General features: G+C 47.6%; 1 protein-coding gene across 1 annotated transcript in view; it reads right to left on the reverse strand.

Annotated features, from left to right (window-relative positions):
• Positions 1–689: 689 nt before the first annotated feature.
• The window catches only part of gdf5 (growth differentiation factor 5), a 231,604-nt gene continuing 214,631 nt past the window's right edge, over positions 690–17,662 (reverse strand). The window contains exon 4 of the mRNA XM_048549700.2: positions 690–3,711. Within this exon, the coding sequence (XP_048405657.2) occupies positions 2,840–3,711 (872 nt within the window). The 3' untranslated portion in view covers positions 690–2,839. The remainder of the gene's footprint in view (positions 3,712–17,662) is intronic.

The following is a 17,662-nucleotide window of genomic DNA, read 5'->3' on the forward strand; positions in this document are numbered from 1 at the left end:
CTCCAGACACCAGGCTTCTAAAATTGCTTTAAATTGACTTCTCTAAGTGGATATCCAAATCCACTTGCTAATCCACAGTTTTCCAATCTCTGCTCAGATCCTTGCACAGTTTTCACAATAATCCATGAGTTTAATTGTAGCGTGGAGGTAGAATCGTAGCATAGAATCCCTACAGTGTGGAAGCAGGCCATTCAGCCCATTGAGTCTACACCAACCCTCTGAAGAGGATCCCACCTAGAACCACCCCCTATCCTATCCTAGTATCCCTGCATTTCCCATGGCTGATCCCCCTAACCTGCACATCTTTGGTCCATGGCAGGAAACCAGAGCATGCAGACAGTGTGAGAATATGCAAACTCCACACAGTCAGTCGCCCGAGGGTAGAACTGAACCTGGGTCCCTGGCGCTGTGAGGCTGCAGTGCTAATAACAGAGGCACCGTGCCACCATAAAGGGGTGATCAGTTTGCCCAGTTGACTGGAAGATGAGAATAGGATGCACAGTAGAAGCCACAGAACAGATTCAGTTCTTGCACTGGCTGTGGTAATTCAAAATAACAAAATATTTGAGTTTTTATTTCAGCTTTTAAGCAACATTATAGAATCCCTGCAGTGCAGAAGCAAGCCATTCACCCCATTGAGTCCATACCCAACCCTCTGGAGTGCATCCCACCCAGACCCAGCCCCCCATTCTATCCCCACAACCCTGCACTTCCCATGGCCAATCATCTAGCCTATACGTCCCTGGGCACTCCAGACAATTTAGCATGGCCAATCCATCTAACCAATACATCTTTGGACTATAGGAGGAAACCAGAGCATCTGGAAGGGGGATCTGTGCAGATATAGGAAGAATGTGCAAAGACAGTGCTAAGGGTGGAATTGAACCTGTGTTCCCTAGCACTGTGAGGCAGAAGTACTAACCACATCCATATATTTTATATAGAGCCATCCATATATTTTCTCATTGTTTAGTTTTTGAATCGCAATGTATACACAGTATTGTCTAATCGAGAACTTGCCTACTTTTATGCATCTGGAGTTGTTACTTGTTGGCTCCATTTTTGACCAAATGTAATGAATGTTTTTTGAGAAGTAACATTGATACGGTGTTCATCAGGTTCAGAGATGCTGATATATGGTCTGCCTGCTTCCTCCCCTGTCCTTTCCCCTTGTTTATTCTAAAAAGAACTTCAAAAAATATTTTTAACGGGACTAAGAATGGAAATCCATCTATTCAGTGTTCAAACCTCTGGACCACCTGTCTTAAAATAAAACTGCTCACTAGCTGACACCAGTTTGAAAATTGTGTGATTTATAAGTTCACTTTAACAAGAAAGCAGCTGTTTAATGCACAGCAGTCGATAAGAATTTGCTGGAAGTTCTGATAGAACCAGATATTGAGTACATCTTAATTGTTATCTGTTCAACTTTCTCAGATAACAAAACATTTGAATGTCAGCCAACAAATGCCTGATCGTGGACTGAAGAGTGCAAATAGTAGGAGAACTGTTTCGAGATTAATATCTTTTCCCCAGGAGGATTGATCATTACTACATACCAAGTACTCACCTACAACATGGATGGTCAGTGCTGACAACAAGCAGATGGTTGCCTGTGACCTTGCTGGGCTGATGTATGAAGGGATATCGGATAGGGTAGGACTAAATTCACTGGATTTTAGCATATAATAGGGGCAACCTCATACACCTGTAAAATTCTGGCAGGACTAGACAGGATAAATGCAGGAAGGATGTTCCTGATGACTGCGACAGTCCAATAATACAGGATAGGCCCCAGATGAGAACTTTCATCACCCAGACAGTGGGGAGCAGGTGGAAAACTCTGCTGCAGAGAATTCTCAACACGTGGTTGAGGGCAACATATTGGGCATTTTAAGAAGGAGTTAGATATGGTCCTTAGGTTCTAAAGTGATAAAAGGTACTCTTGGTGGGGGGGTGTGGTGGGTGGGGAAAGGGAACAGGGAATTGAGTTGAATGATCAACAATGATAGTATTGAATGATGGAGCATGCTCAAAGCACCCAATGGCCTATTTCTGCTCCTATTTGCTATGTTCCTATGTTATGTGTCCTTCCCTGCATCCCCCCCTCAAATGGGTCATGAGTGGATGGTTGGTCTTTAACATCACCAAAGATGTTAACATGTTGTCGAAAATTGGTTTCAATTTCCCCTTAACTATTTGATCAGTAGTACAGAGGACATTGTGATAGCATCCTTGTTTGCAATGATCAACAGATGATGCTCCATGAGACTGCTTTGAAGTTAATAAACTAGTTTGAAACATTAGCCACTGTCTGTTGAAAACAGATTATGCTTATCCCAAATGAGAATGAAAAATATTTCTAGGGCCATGTCACAACTTAATCCCTCTCTCCCATGTTCTCTGCCCTCACCACCCACTTCATTCTCTTCCTCCCTGAATTTCTCATCTCCCAGCACTATCTCCGGTCTGTCTGATTTAAGCAGCAGTGATGAGTGAGTGGATTGTGGTGGTCATTTGAAGTACCAGTAACACGAACTGTCAATCAGATTCTTGGCGCCAACTCACAATAGCCGAGGGTACATGCCACTCAGAGGAGATACATTTTAGAGCCAATGTGATTACTGTGGTTAATTTGGAGCCAAATGTGAGTTTCGCTTGACTTTAACTGCAATTTATTTTCTGCACCATTAAATATTCATGTTTGACTTATGACCAAAGGTCAATGGTGTTTTGATGGCAAAGGCGCCACCAGAAAACCAAATGGGCCTGCAATACTCAATATGGCACAAATCTGATATTTGTACCGATTACTGATTGCTGATAACTCAGTCCGATGCTACCTGCAACCACAGGACTCTACTACCATATCCTCATACTGTTTATAGACCACATTGTTGGCAGAGTCTATGTACAAAATACTAATGGGGCTTAGTTTTGTGGGTACACAGCAACTAGGTGGAGTTGATTCTGGGTCCATGGAGTTCATCAGTGTCTGAATAATGGCATGGTTTGTGGGTTCTAAGTGAGACCGAAGAGGAAAGTCACAAACTCCTTCACAGTGATAGGCTTCATAGTCCAATGGAGCTATGATCCAGTCATCCCAGCCCATCTCCTTGAAGTTCACGTGGAGAGGCCTTCTAGTGCACCTTGGCTTGACCTTCTTGCCTTTTGCTTGTCGGGATGTGTGAGGGGCCCTTCGCTTCCTCCTCTGGTTGAACAGGAATTCATAAACAGTCTTGTCGTCCTGGCCCGATCTGGCTTTGACTTCGTTGAAGAACAGGTCCCGTTTTTTGGTCCTACCTGACACCAGCAGAAGAGCTTTCTCCTTGGTTTGGCGACCAGCCCTGCCAAAACCTAAGCTTCTTAAATCCACTGCTCTTCCTCTCACCAAGGCCTCCAGCTCGATGCAAAGTTGAGTCAACGGCTGCTCCTTCCGGTACGTTTTGAAGAGTTTCCAAACGTTAAAGACTTCCCATTTGGGCTCATCCAAAATATCAATGGAGCAAGAGTCGAGTACAATTGGCTTCTGCCTGTCTGTGGGGCACTTGGATATTCGGAGGTTGTACACAGTTCCTGGAACTCGTGGCCGCCTTGGATCTGCTGACCGTGTCCGCAGGATCCGTAGCTCAGCTCCCAGCAAACCTTCCTTTTCCATTGAGCTGATGTTGAAGATATACTTCTGTTTCCGCATGTGGGTGTGGCGTTCATCTGAGAAAAGCAGAAACAAATCAGGCACTCAAAACGAACAAGGAATATCATTCACATGAGAAATGCAAAATGCAAACAGTACAGAGGTGATGTTACTGAGCAACTAGCTTGGAGATATTAATAGTGAGGTCAAATCCCACCAGAACATTTTGAGATTTTGAATCTTTCCGTTTGAATTCACCTTAAAAAACACAAACAACTATTGACTTTTGAAAGGGAATTGGATAAAATCTTGTAAAGGAAACAGGTTTGCAGGGCTATGGACAATGGATAGAGGAGTGGGATAAATTGTTTCGGTCTGTTAAAGAGATGGTACTGTTTTAATGGGCCAAATGATGTCCTTGTGCACTGCACAATTCTACGATTCCATCCCAATACAACAAGTTTTGAAGCTAAAGGATTGTATTTTAAATTGTCCTTAGTGCTGAAATACACTACCTAAAGATGAACAATATATACATATTGAAGGTGCGAGCCTTGGCTCTGTGGAAAGACTGTCACTTTAGAATCACAGAGTTGTTTCAGTCCAGAGAGATGCCATTTGCACCATCATGTCTACACCAGCTGTCTGAGCATTTTAACTTGTTGTCAATCTCCTGTTTTTTTGCTGTAATCATTTCAACTTCAGATATTACCTTGAATGCTTGAATAGAGTCTTCAGGGTTCAGGGTTTACACTGTGCTCAGAAACTCAATGATTTGATCTACACTAGAAGCCACGATGCGGAGGAGACTGGGGTGGGCAGGATCAGAAGTCACACAACACCAGGTTATAGTCCAACAGGTTTATTTGAAATCACAAGCTTTCATAGTGCTGCCCCTTCATCGGGTGAAGAAGGCGTTTGGACTATAACCTGGTGTCCTCTGATTTTTTAGCTTAATCTACACTAGGATTTCAATGTTTCGTGTCAGGGCCAGCATCTACACACAGGAAAGCCTTAGCAAATACCAAGTCATTTGGGTGAATGTAAGAGTTTCTAAGCCAATATCTGGCTGTTAAGAAGTTCTCTTTGTGCCCTCGCAGATGGTCCAGTCACCATCTCTTTGTGGGTCATGATTAGTGTACACAAATTGTCTGCCACATGTTTCTCAGCTGCAGCAGAAGCAGAAGTTTCAAAAGGGCTTGGGAATGCACTGAGCACATTTAAACTGCCATACGAATGCGACTCCTTCAATGTGTAAGAAATTAACTATTAGAAAGGGGAGAAGTGACATTCATTATGCATCAGAAAGCATTTCTGGATCTGTTCCTTTCTATGTGGACCAACACTAACACTACCTTATCGATCAAGTCATGAACAAAATATACAAGACAGCAAGCAAAACAGCAGTGAGGAAAAACAGAAAACACTGAGGAGATGGTGAAAAGCTCAGTAAAGTAATAATAACTCAACCCACCAACTCATACTTATTGAAAAACAATGTTTCTGTATACAAGCATATGAATTAGGAACAGGGTCATAAGACCATAACATATAGGAGCAGAATGATGCTACTCAGCCCATCAAGTCTGCTCCATCCTGTAACCCGTGACCCACATGTATAAACAACCCAGCAAGAATTTGGTGCAAAAACAATTATTTGGAAAACTGACTTAAAACACGAGAAGGTGCGGAATGTAGGAGCACTGCATCGCATACCAACACAACAGTTAAGACGAGCAGGCGATTTGGCCCCTCAAAGAATACTTCTTACTTAACGTACTCCATTTTCCTTCACACAATCTGGAACTCTGTTGCAAAAAGATGTTCAGATTGGGTATCAGCTGAAAACTTCAAGTAGGAAAATGGTGGACTTTGCTACCCAAGATGATTAAAGGACATGAGACAAAACCGCCCTGTGGGAAATCCTCAGATCCTACTGGACAATGCAAAGGGCATGAAGACTCATCATCTCTATGTTCTTTGGCTCTGTGCTCAACGACTCATTGTTCCTGGGTGCGTATCATTAAATCATACAGTCATGCAGACAGAAGGTGGAAATTCAATCCATCATGTCTGTGCAAGCAGTAAGTGACATTTTCAGATTTGCAACAGTCAATCTTAATAACTGTGAAAGTGTTGCTATTCTAGGTTGTAACCATTGTATGGATCCAGGAGTGCCTACACCTTCACTCACTTCATCAGTCAGGATTTCTGCTGAGACAACACTTAGCCTGGACAGAAAATTCATTCTAATGGTATTGTACAGGCATTGGCGTGAACAGGGACATTTCCTTAACAACAATGACTGGAAATAAGGTGATTGTTGCATGCATAACCTAAGCGTGAAGTTAGGCTAAACTTCTGTAAGCGGCAATTGGATAAGACTTAACATGATCAAGTGGCACAGAATGCTCAAGGGGCTGAGTGGCCTACTTGTATTACTAGTTGTTGTTTTTATTTAATTATTCAGTGCTGGGATATTAAGGAACCAGGAGAGAATTAAAACTTATGACCAAGACTAAAATGGTTAACTAAATTCTTACAACAGAGAACACTTCTGCATTGTGCACCATGGTGCCACGGTTCCCAGTGGTTCAACACTACAGGAAGCTTTCCTTCCCCTGACAAATTACTCTGAATGAAACTACACAGTTTTCTGTAAAACAAAGTGACACCCCTTTGATACTGATTGCAATCAGCCCTTGGTAATGAGACTGCAATTTCTCAGACACAATATCAGTGATAATGCTTGCAGTCTGAAATTCATTGGTTTCTTTCTTTGTTTCGTATCATTGCGCATACTTTCTCCTCTTTGGGGGATAGAGTGGAGGAGTTGGACAGATCAGCCGGCTGATTATCAACTCAGGATAACTGCTCCCATGGCCAAGAAGTTCTGGACTGAACTTAAGCTCAGAGTTACTGGCTCAGGGGCAGTGGCGCCACCTACTGAACCACAAGACCACTATCCCACTGTCTGTCAGTACAACTGAGACAATCTACATGCATTACATCATTCTGCAATCATGAATAAGTACACGGGAATCAAAAGCCAAAAGCACACTGTGAGGACGTCACCAAACACAGGAACAAACCAAAGGAACAGTGTAGAGTGCATTGCATTGTGTGGGGCAGTATTGAGCATTGTGTGCAGGCCAACTCTTCTGTTCTTTAACTGTTGCTACTGCTGTTACAATCCCCAAAAATGTCGCCATTAAGACGTCTGCCACATGTGGTAAACCACAATTCGTAGTCTTTATGCAATGATCTGTTATCATGGGAATACCAGGCACTTATCATATTTCTACAATTACTTTGGTTTTCACCAGTGACACAGTGTTCATGTTATACCATGAATTCTAAAACAAGGGCGTTGAAACATTCGACCCCTACATCTCGCTCTCCTCTTCAAGTCAACAAAGCAATCTTCTTGTACATTTTACCTCCTTGCCTATTTTAAGATTTGAAAGAATTATTCTAACTTTCTTTTCCAGAGCACCAAAGCTGTGCATTTCTGAACTTGCTTTAGCCTCTCGCTGCAATGATGTACAGCTTTTGCAGTCTCTCTATTGTTTTTTTTATGCTTTAACTGAGTTCCTCCCTGACCTGTTTGAACTTTGATGCTGTGAGTGGTGGAGTGCTTTGACTGTTCATCTCAGCATCTCAACTCAACAAACACAATCCTTGGAAATCTGATATCCCGAGCCTTTTCCACTATTCAACTAGGTCCAGGCTAATCTGTATATTGACCCTATCTATGTACCTTCACTCTATGACGTTTTATATTCTTACCCAATAAAAACCAACAATCTCTTTACTGACATTTACAATTGTCATCCAGTTCAACTGCTGTTGTAGAAGAAAGCTTCTAATTCACTGATGTATGTGTGAAGAATGTATTGACATTGATAACAATGACTTGGACATAGTAGTGCCCCAGTGTGTCTCCTGTCCTTGTCCTTCTAGGGGTACAGGTCATTTACTAAGAGGATATTTTTCTTAAACTGGAAAAAAATAGTTTGTAAGTGAGGCATTATGAACTGAGGAGAGGATAAACTTCCTCACCCAGAGCACTGTGACTCCTGGAAATTCTCTACCTCCCAGGGCTGTGACTGCCAGTCATGGGTGTCCATTCAAGTCTCAATCAATTGAATTTTGGGCACTCTGCTAATCAGGTGAAGACCATAAGACATAGGAGCAGAAATTAGGTTATTCAGTCCATCGAGTCTGCTCCGCCATTCGATCATGGCTGATAAGTTCCTCAACCCCATTCTCCCGCTTTCTCGCTGTAACCCTTGGTCCCCTTAACAATCAAGAACCTATCTATCTCAGACTTAAATGTACTAAATGACCTGGCCTCCACAGCGTTCTGTGGCAGTGAATTGGGGAAATGGGCATAGGATGAGAAAGTTGAGCTGATGTAAAAGGCTACCATGAATGATGAACCAGGTAACAATGAGTCAAAAGGAATTGCTTCTGCTCTTATTTCTGCCTTGGTGTTGTGGGTTCAATACTTCACTCCCTTTCTCTGTGGTTTATGGGGTTAAAATTCCATTCTGTGCTGTTTGTAATGTAGTGGCTCACACACTCATATGCAAGTTAAATGAGCACTTTTTTCCACTCAAATGATGCAAACAACCTAACCATCACTCAACAAAATATTAACCCCTTTGTAAGTCCTTTCAGAGATAGGGTTAGATTCCTTGCTGACTTTTCAAAGCTCAATGCAAATGACAAACACTGTCTTCCTTTTATAATAAACTATTATTTTTCCAGTTTAAGAAAAATACCCTCTTAGTAAATGACCTGTACCCCTAGAAGGACAAGGACAGGAGACACACTGGGGCACCACTATGTCCAGGTCATTGTTATCAATGTCAATACGTTCTTCACACAAACGTCAGTGAATTAGAATCCCTTTGTGTATCATACTTGCTGATCATCAGGTTTATCCTTCAATTTACAAGCCCAAAACTCCATGCAACACTGACTTGCATACAGGGTGGCCTGGACAATCAGTGGGCATCACACTGAACACTGACAGTAGGATAAGACCAGAAGAGACGGGAACAAACAGTAGGCCCTTTTGCCCCTTGAACCTACTCCCCTATTCAATAGAACCATGGGCTGATCCAACATTGCCTCTCATTCACAGGGGACAGGCATTGGCTCAAACCTAGGAACTGACCTTCTGTCTGATTGCATTAGTTGTGATGCACTGCTGGGTCAGGCTGAGATTAAATAACCCCAATTTCTTGCCTTTCAGGAACTATTGGTGTCACTGACCCACAAAAAGAGCATTGGGACAGATGATTAAAAGCATATTCAAAGTGGCAAATTTAACCAAGTGCCTAAGAAAGGCACTATTACAATAACCATGGGAAAATCAGACTGGTAGTAGATCTCAAGTAGAAGAATTTGTGGAATGTCTACAAAATGGTCTTTTGGAGCAGTTTGTGGTTAAGTGCACTAGGGAACAGGCAATTCTGATTTGGTGATGTGTAATGAGGCAAACTTGATTTGGGAGCCGAGCGTGAAGGATCCCCTGGGGGGCAATGACCACAATGTGACACGATTCACCCTGTAGGTTAAGGAGGAGAAGCTGGAAGCAGATGTAACAGTCTTACAATTGAGTAAAGGGAACTACAAAGACATGAGAGTGGAGCTGGCTAGAGTTTTTTGGAAGGGGGAGCCTAGCAGCGAAGATGATGGAGCAGCAAAGGCAGGTGTTTCTGGCAGTAATCCAGGAGGCATAGCAGAAATTCATCCCAATGAAGGACATCCATACTAAGGGGAGGACAAGTTAAGGCTGGCAGGAAAAGTCAGGGACAGCATATAAGGAAAAGAAAAAGCATACAAGGTGGTGAAAGTTAGTGGAGAGCGAGAAGATTGAAAATCCTTCAAAAACTGCAGAAGAGCACTAAAAAAAAGCAAAAAAGTGGGGAAGCAATGGCCTAGTGGTATTATCATTAGACTGTTTATCCAGAAATTCAACTAATGGTCAAGGGACCTGGGTTCAAATCCTGCCACAGCAGATGGTAGAATTTGAATTAATTTTTTTAAAAGTCTTTAATTGAGAGCATAATGATGACCATGAATCCATTGTTGATTGTTGGAAAAATCCATCTGGTTCACTAATGTCCTTTAGGGCGAGAAATCTGCCATCTTTATCTAGTCTGGCCTACTTGTGCCAGACCCACAACAATATGGTTGACTCTCAATTTCCATCCATGAGGCGCTGTGGGCCATCAACAGCAGCGGAACTGTACGCCAGCATAATCTGTAACCCCATGGCCGGCATATCCCCCACTCAACCATTACCATCAAGCCAGGGGATCAACGTTGGTTCAATGGAGAGTGCAGGAGGGCATGTCAGGAGCAGCTTCAGACAGCACCTAAAAATGGATGGTGTCTTAGGAGTCCTAGTTCAGGATTCTCTTAAGGTTAGCATCTAGGTACAGTTGGCAGGTAGGAAGAGAAATGCAATATTAGCATTCCTTTAAAGACGGCTAAAATACAACAGTTGAATGATTTGCTGAAGTTTATAAGGCCCTGGTCAGACTGCATTTGGGATAATTGGAGCAGTTTTGGGCCCCAAATCTAAGGAAGGATGTGCTGGCCTTGGATGGATACAGAGGAGGTTTACAAGAAGGGGGGTTGGTTTGGGGGCTGGTCTGTAGCTCTAACCACTGAGCCACTGTGCCGCCTCAATGCCTCTATATAGATAGCAGGGGGAAATGATACCACAACTCAGTGTAATTTTCAGATCTTTGTGAGTGATGTCTTTCTCACAGGAAAGTTCCTAGTTAGCAATCACTGCCAAGGATCGCACATTAAGTCTTTGGGACTGACTTGGTTCTGCTGCTCAGTATTCTAAAGCTGGCCTCACCAATATCCTGTACAGCTGCAACATGACATCCAAACTCCTCTAGTCAATGCTCCGGCCAATGAAGGCAAACGTGTCAAATGCCTTCTTTACTATCCTTTCAATCTGTGACACCACTTTTAAGGAACTATGCATCTGCATCCCTTGGTTTCTCTGTTTAACAGCACTCCCCAGGGCCCTACCATTAACTGTGTTAAGCCCTGCCATGTTTTATCATACCAAAATGCAACACCTCACATTTATCCAATTTCAACCCCATTGGCTTCTCCTTGGCCCATTGGCCCATCTGGTCAAAATCCCATTGTAATCTTAGATAGCCTTCTTCACTGTCCACTATACCGCCAATCTAGGCATCATCTGCAAACAGGCTGGTGCTGGTTTCACCTGGGGCGGAGGGGGGTGAGATTGAGAAGAAGAGCACTTCATGGTCACCACAGCTCATGTGGGAATTGACCCTTCATCTCTGGTGTCACTCCAAAGTGCAAGCTAACTCTCCGGTCAACTGACCTAACTAGCCCCCACTGCTGGTGTCAAGTGGAGACTTCAATCTTCTGCATGGCCTCAATGGGGGATTTCCTCACAAACCCACCTTACTGACAGGGACAAAGTCACTGCCTTGATTACAGTGTCCCTGGGGGCCGGGCTGAGAGGTGAGGTGACAACAAAGCACAGCAGTCAATACCTGATGAGGTTACTCTGAAGAATTAATGACTGCAACATAATTGGTCCGAGCTTATCGGATGATAAATCCGCAGTTGATTGCCAGGAAATAACAGTCAGCATGTAACATAAATAGGTATTATACACAAGGTACTAAAATTTCCTGAAATCTGTTCTTAAAAAAATAAACCAGCTACAGTGTAGTCCACTGAGCCTTCAGGTCAGGAAGGGCCCTCCTACATCACTGCCACTACATACATCTACGAAAGCCAGGAGGTACACTGCAGCTGACAGGAAGGTATGAATAAACACTCTCTCTTGTTCCATCCAATGTGGGAGATATCTGCGCTCTTATCTCACTTTCCATCAAACCAACATTACTGACCAAGTCTTCAGTGCAAAGCTCGAGACCCGAGGCCCTCCTTATGCATTTGGTCATCTTTCTTTGCCTTAGAAAGCGATAAAAATTGAAGGTTTTGTTTTACTAACTTTTGGATATTGCTGAGGGGTTTAATCTATTTAAGAGGCAACATTTGAGTGGAGCAGGAGATGAGCTTGTCTTCTAAGAACTTCACGTTCTGTTTGGGACATTTAGGTTTTATTGATTGATAACATGAAATAACAGGAACTGAACCAGGGGTCAAATCCACACCCACACACACTCTCACGCACAGCCTCACACCCACACACCCTCTCACGCACAGCCTCACACACACACACCCTCTCACACACAGCCTCACACATACACACACACACGCACAGCCACACACACACACACACCCTCTCACGCACAGCCTCACACACACACACCCTCATACACACACACTGTCACGCACAGCCTCACACACACACACACACCCTCTCACGCACAGCCTCACACACACATGCCCTCTCACGCACAGCCTCACACATACACTCACATGCACAGCCTCACACACACACACCCTCTCACACACACCCTCATACACACACGCTGTCACGCACAGCCTCACACACACACGCCCTCTCACGCACAGCCGCACACACACCCTCACACACATACACTCTCATGCACAGCCCCACACACACACACTCTCACCCACAGCCTCACACACACACGCCCTCTCATGCACAGCCTCACACATACACGCGAACGCACAGCCTCACACATACACGCCCTCTCACGTACAGCCTCACACACACACTCTCACGCACAGCTTCACACACACACCCTCTCATGCACAGCCTCACACACACACACCCTCTCACGCACAGCAACACACACACCCTCTCACGCACAGCCTCACACACACACACTCTCACGCACAGCCTCTCACACACACACTCTCACGCACAGCCTCACGCACACACCCTCTCACACACAGCCTCACACACACAGCCTGACACACACACTCTCTCACGCACAACTTCACATACACACACGCTGTCACGCACAGCCTCACAAACACACACCCTCTCACGCACAGCCGCACACACATTCTCTCACGCACAGCCTCACACACACACACTCTAACGCACAGCCTCACACATACACGCCCTCTCACACACAGCATCACACACACACCCACCCTATCATGCACAGCCTCACACACACACTCTCACGCACAGCCTCACCCACACACAACCTCTCCCGAACAGCCTCACACACGCTCTCTCACGCACAGCCTCACACATACACGCCCTCTCACGCACAGCCTCACACACACACCCACCCTATCACGCACAGCGTCACACACACACTCTCACGCACAGCCTCACACACACAACCTCTCACGCACAGCAACACACACACCCTCTCACGCACAGCCTCACACACACACACTCTCCCGCACAGCTTCACACACACACCCTCTCACGCACAGCCTCTCACACACACACTCTCACGCACAGCCTCACGCACACACCCTCTCACACACAGCCTCACACACACAGCCTGACACACACACTCTCTCACACACAACTTCACATACACACACGCTCTCACGCACAGCCTCACACACACACACCCTCTCACGCACAGCCTCACACACATTCTCTCACGCACAGCCTCACACACACACACTCTAACGCACAGCCTCACACGTACACGCCCTCACACACAGCATCACACACACACCCACACTATCATGCACAGCCTCACACACACACTCTCACACACAGCCTCACCCACACACAACCTCTCCCGCACAGCAACACACACACCCTCTCACGCACAGCCTCACACACACACACTCTCACGCACAGCCTCTCACACACACACTCCAACGCACAGCCTCACGCACACACCCTCTCACACACAGCCTCACACACACACGCTCTCACGCACAGCCTCACACACACACGCCCTCTCACGCACAGCCGCACACACACCCTCACACACACACACTCTCAGGCACAGCCTCACACACACACACACACACACCCTCTCACGCACAGCCTCACACACACACGCCCTATCACGCACAGCCTCACACACACACGCCCTCTCACTCACAGCCTCACACACACACTCTCACGCACAGGCTCACCCACACACACTCTCACACACAGCTTCACACACACACCCTCTCACGCACAGCCTCACACACACACACACCCTCTCACGCACACCCTCATACACACACGCTCTCACGCACAGCCTCACACACACACGCACAGCCGCACACACACCCTCACACACACACACTCTCACGCACAGCCTCACACACACACGCCCTCTCACGCGCAGCCGCACACATACACTCGAACGCACAGCCTCACACACACACCCTCTCATGCACAGCCTCACACACACACACCTTCTCACGCACAGCCTCACGCACACACCCTCTCACACACAGCCTCACACACACAGCCTGACACACACACTCTCTCACGCACAACTTCACATACACCCACCCTCTCACGCACAGCAACACACACACACTCTCCTGCACAGCCTCACACACACCCTCTCACGCACAGCCTCACACACACACACACTCTCACGCACAGCCTCTCACACACACACTCTCACGCACAGCATCACACAGACACCCTCTCACACACAGCCTCACACACACGCTCTCACGCACAGCCTCACACACACACGCCCTCTCACGCACAGCCGCACACACACCCTCACACACACACACTCTCAGGCACAGCCTCACACACACACACACACCCTCTCACGCACAGCCTCACACACACAGGCCCTATCACGCACAGCCTCACACACACACGCCCTCTCACTCACAGCCTCACACACACACTCTCACGCACAGGCTCACCCACACACACTCTCACACACAGCTTCACACACACACCCTCTCACGCACAGCCTCACACACACACACCCTCTCACGCACAGCCTCGCACACACCCTCTCACACACAGCCTCACACACACAGACTCTAACGCACAGCCTCACACATACACGCCCTCTCACGCACAGCCTCACACAGACACACACCCTATCACGCACAGAGTCACACACACACTCTCACGCACAGCCTCACCCACATAACCTCTCACGCACAGCAACACACACACCCTCTCACGCACAGCCTCACACACACACACTCTCCCGCACAGCCTCACACACACACACACACTCTCACGCACAGCCTCTCACACACACACTCTCACGCACAGCCTCACCCACACACCCTCTCACACACAGCCTCACACTCACAGCCTGACACACACACTCTCTCACACACAACTTCACATACACACAGGCTCTCACGCACAGCCTCACACACACACACACCCTCCCACGCACTGCCTCACACATACAGTCTCACACACAGCCTCACAAACACACTCTTTCATACACTGCCTCACACACACACACTGACGCACGCACAGCCTCACACATGCACTCTCACGCACAGCCTCACCCACACACACTCTCACGCACAGCTTCAAACACACACCCTCTCACACACAGCCTCACACACACAGCCTGACACACACACTTTCTCACGCACAACTTCACATACACACACGCTCTCACCCACAGCCTCACACACACACTCTCACGCACAGCCTCACACACACACACTCTAACGCACAGCTTCACACACACACACCCTCTCACACACAGCCTCACACACACACTCTCTCACGCACAGCCTCACACACACACACACACAGTCGAATGGCCTCGCACACACACACTCTCTCACGCACAGCCTCACACACACACCCTCTCATGCACAGCCTCACACACACACTCTCTCACGCACAGCCGCATACATACACACCCTCTGACACACACACACTCTCACGCACAGCCTCACACACACACCCTCTCACGCACAGCCTCACACACACACTCTCTCACGCACAGCCGCATACATACACACCCTCTGACACACACACACTCTCACGCACGGCCTCACACATGCACACCCACTCACACACAGCCTCACACACATACTCTCTCAGGCACAGCCTGACACACACACCCTCTCACGCAAAGCCTCACACATGCACACCCTCTCACGCACAGCCTCACACACACACTCTCTCACGCACAGCCTCACACACACACTCTCTCACGCACAGCCGCACACATACACACCCTCTCACACACACAAACCCTCTCACGCACAGCCTCACACATGCACAGCCTCACACACACACACACCCTCTCACGCACAGCCTCACACACACACTCTCTCACGCACAGCCGCATACATACACACCCTCTGACACACACACACTCTCACGCACAGCCTCACACATGCACACCCTCTCACGCACAGCCTCACACACATACTCTCTCACGCTCAGCCTGACACACACACCATCTCACACACAGCCTCACACACACACTCTGTCACGCACAGCCGCACACATACACACCCTCTCACACACACAAACCCTCTCACGCACAGCCTCACACACACACACACACACACACACACTCTCTCATGCACAGCCGCACACATCCACACGCTCTCACACACACACACACACACTCTCTCACACACAGCCTCACACACACAGCCTGACACACACACTCTCTCAGGCACAACTTCACACACACACACCCTCTCATGCACAGCCTCACACACACGCACTCTCTCAGGCACAGCCTCGCACACACCCTCTCACGCACAGCCACACACATACACTCCCTCTCAACCACAGCCACATACACACACATCCTCTCACACACAGCCTCACACACACACAGTCTCACGCACAGCGTCACACACACACACCCTGTCACGCACAGCCTCACACACACACACTCTCACGCACAGCATCACACACACATCCTCTCACGCACAGCTTCACACATACACGCCCTCTCACGCACAGCCTCACCCACACACAATCTCTCACGCACAGCCTCACACACACCCTCTCACGCACAGCCTCACACTCACACACCCTCTCACGCACAGCCTCACACATACACGCCCTCTCACGCACAGCCTCACACACACACTCTCACACACAGCCTCACATACACACACTCTCATGCACAGCTTCTCACACGCACACCCTCTCACGCACAGCCTCACACACACACTCTCACGCACAGCCTCACACACACATCCTTTCACGCAGAGCCTCACAAATACACGCCCTCTCATGCACAGCCTCACACACACACACCCTCTCAAGCACAGCCTCACACACACACTCTCACGCACAGCCTCACCCACACAAAATCTCTCACGCACAGCCTCACACACACCCTCTCACGCACAGCCTCACAGACACACACCCTCTCACGCACAGCCTCACACACACACTCTCACGCACAGCCTCTCACATGCACCCTCTCACGCACAGCCTCAAACACACACACTCTCACCCACAGCCTCACGCACACACCCTCTCATACACAGCGTCACACACAGACCCTATTACGCACACCCTCACACACACTCTCTCACACGCAGCCTCACACACACAGCCTGACACACACACTCTCTCACGCACAATTTCACACACACACACGCTCTCACGCACAGCCTCACACACACACACACCCTCTCACGGACAGCTTCACGCACGCCCACCATCTCCAGCACAGCCTCTCCCTCAAACACTCTCACGCACAGCCTCACACACACCCCCTCTCATGCATAGCCTCACACACACACACCCTCTCACGCACAGCTTCACACACACACACCCTCCCACGCACTGCCTCACACATACACTCTCACACACAGCCTCACACACACACTCTCTCACACACTGCCTCACACAAACACACTCTCACGCACAGCCTCACACACACACCCTCTCATGCACAGCCACACAAACACACACATCCTCTCACCCACAGCCTCACACATGCATACCCTATCACGCACTGCCTCACACATACACTCTCACACACAGCCTCACACACACACTCTCTCCCACACTGCCTCACACACACACACACTGTCGAACGGCCTCACACACACACACACTCGCCCACGCACTACCTCACACACACACACTGAAGCACGCACAGCCTCACACACACA

Source organism: Stegostoma tigrinum, chromosome 19 (assembly GCF_030684315.1).
Source record: "Stegostoma tigrinum isolate sSteTig4 chromosome 19, sSteTig4.hap1, whole genome shotgun sequence".
NCBI lineage: Eukaryota > Metazoa > Chordata > Chondrichthyes > Orectolobiformes > Stegostomatidae > Stegostoma > Stegostoma tigrinum.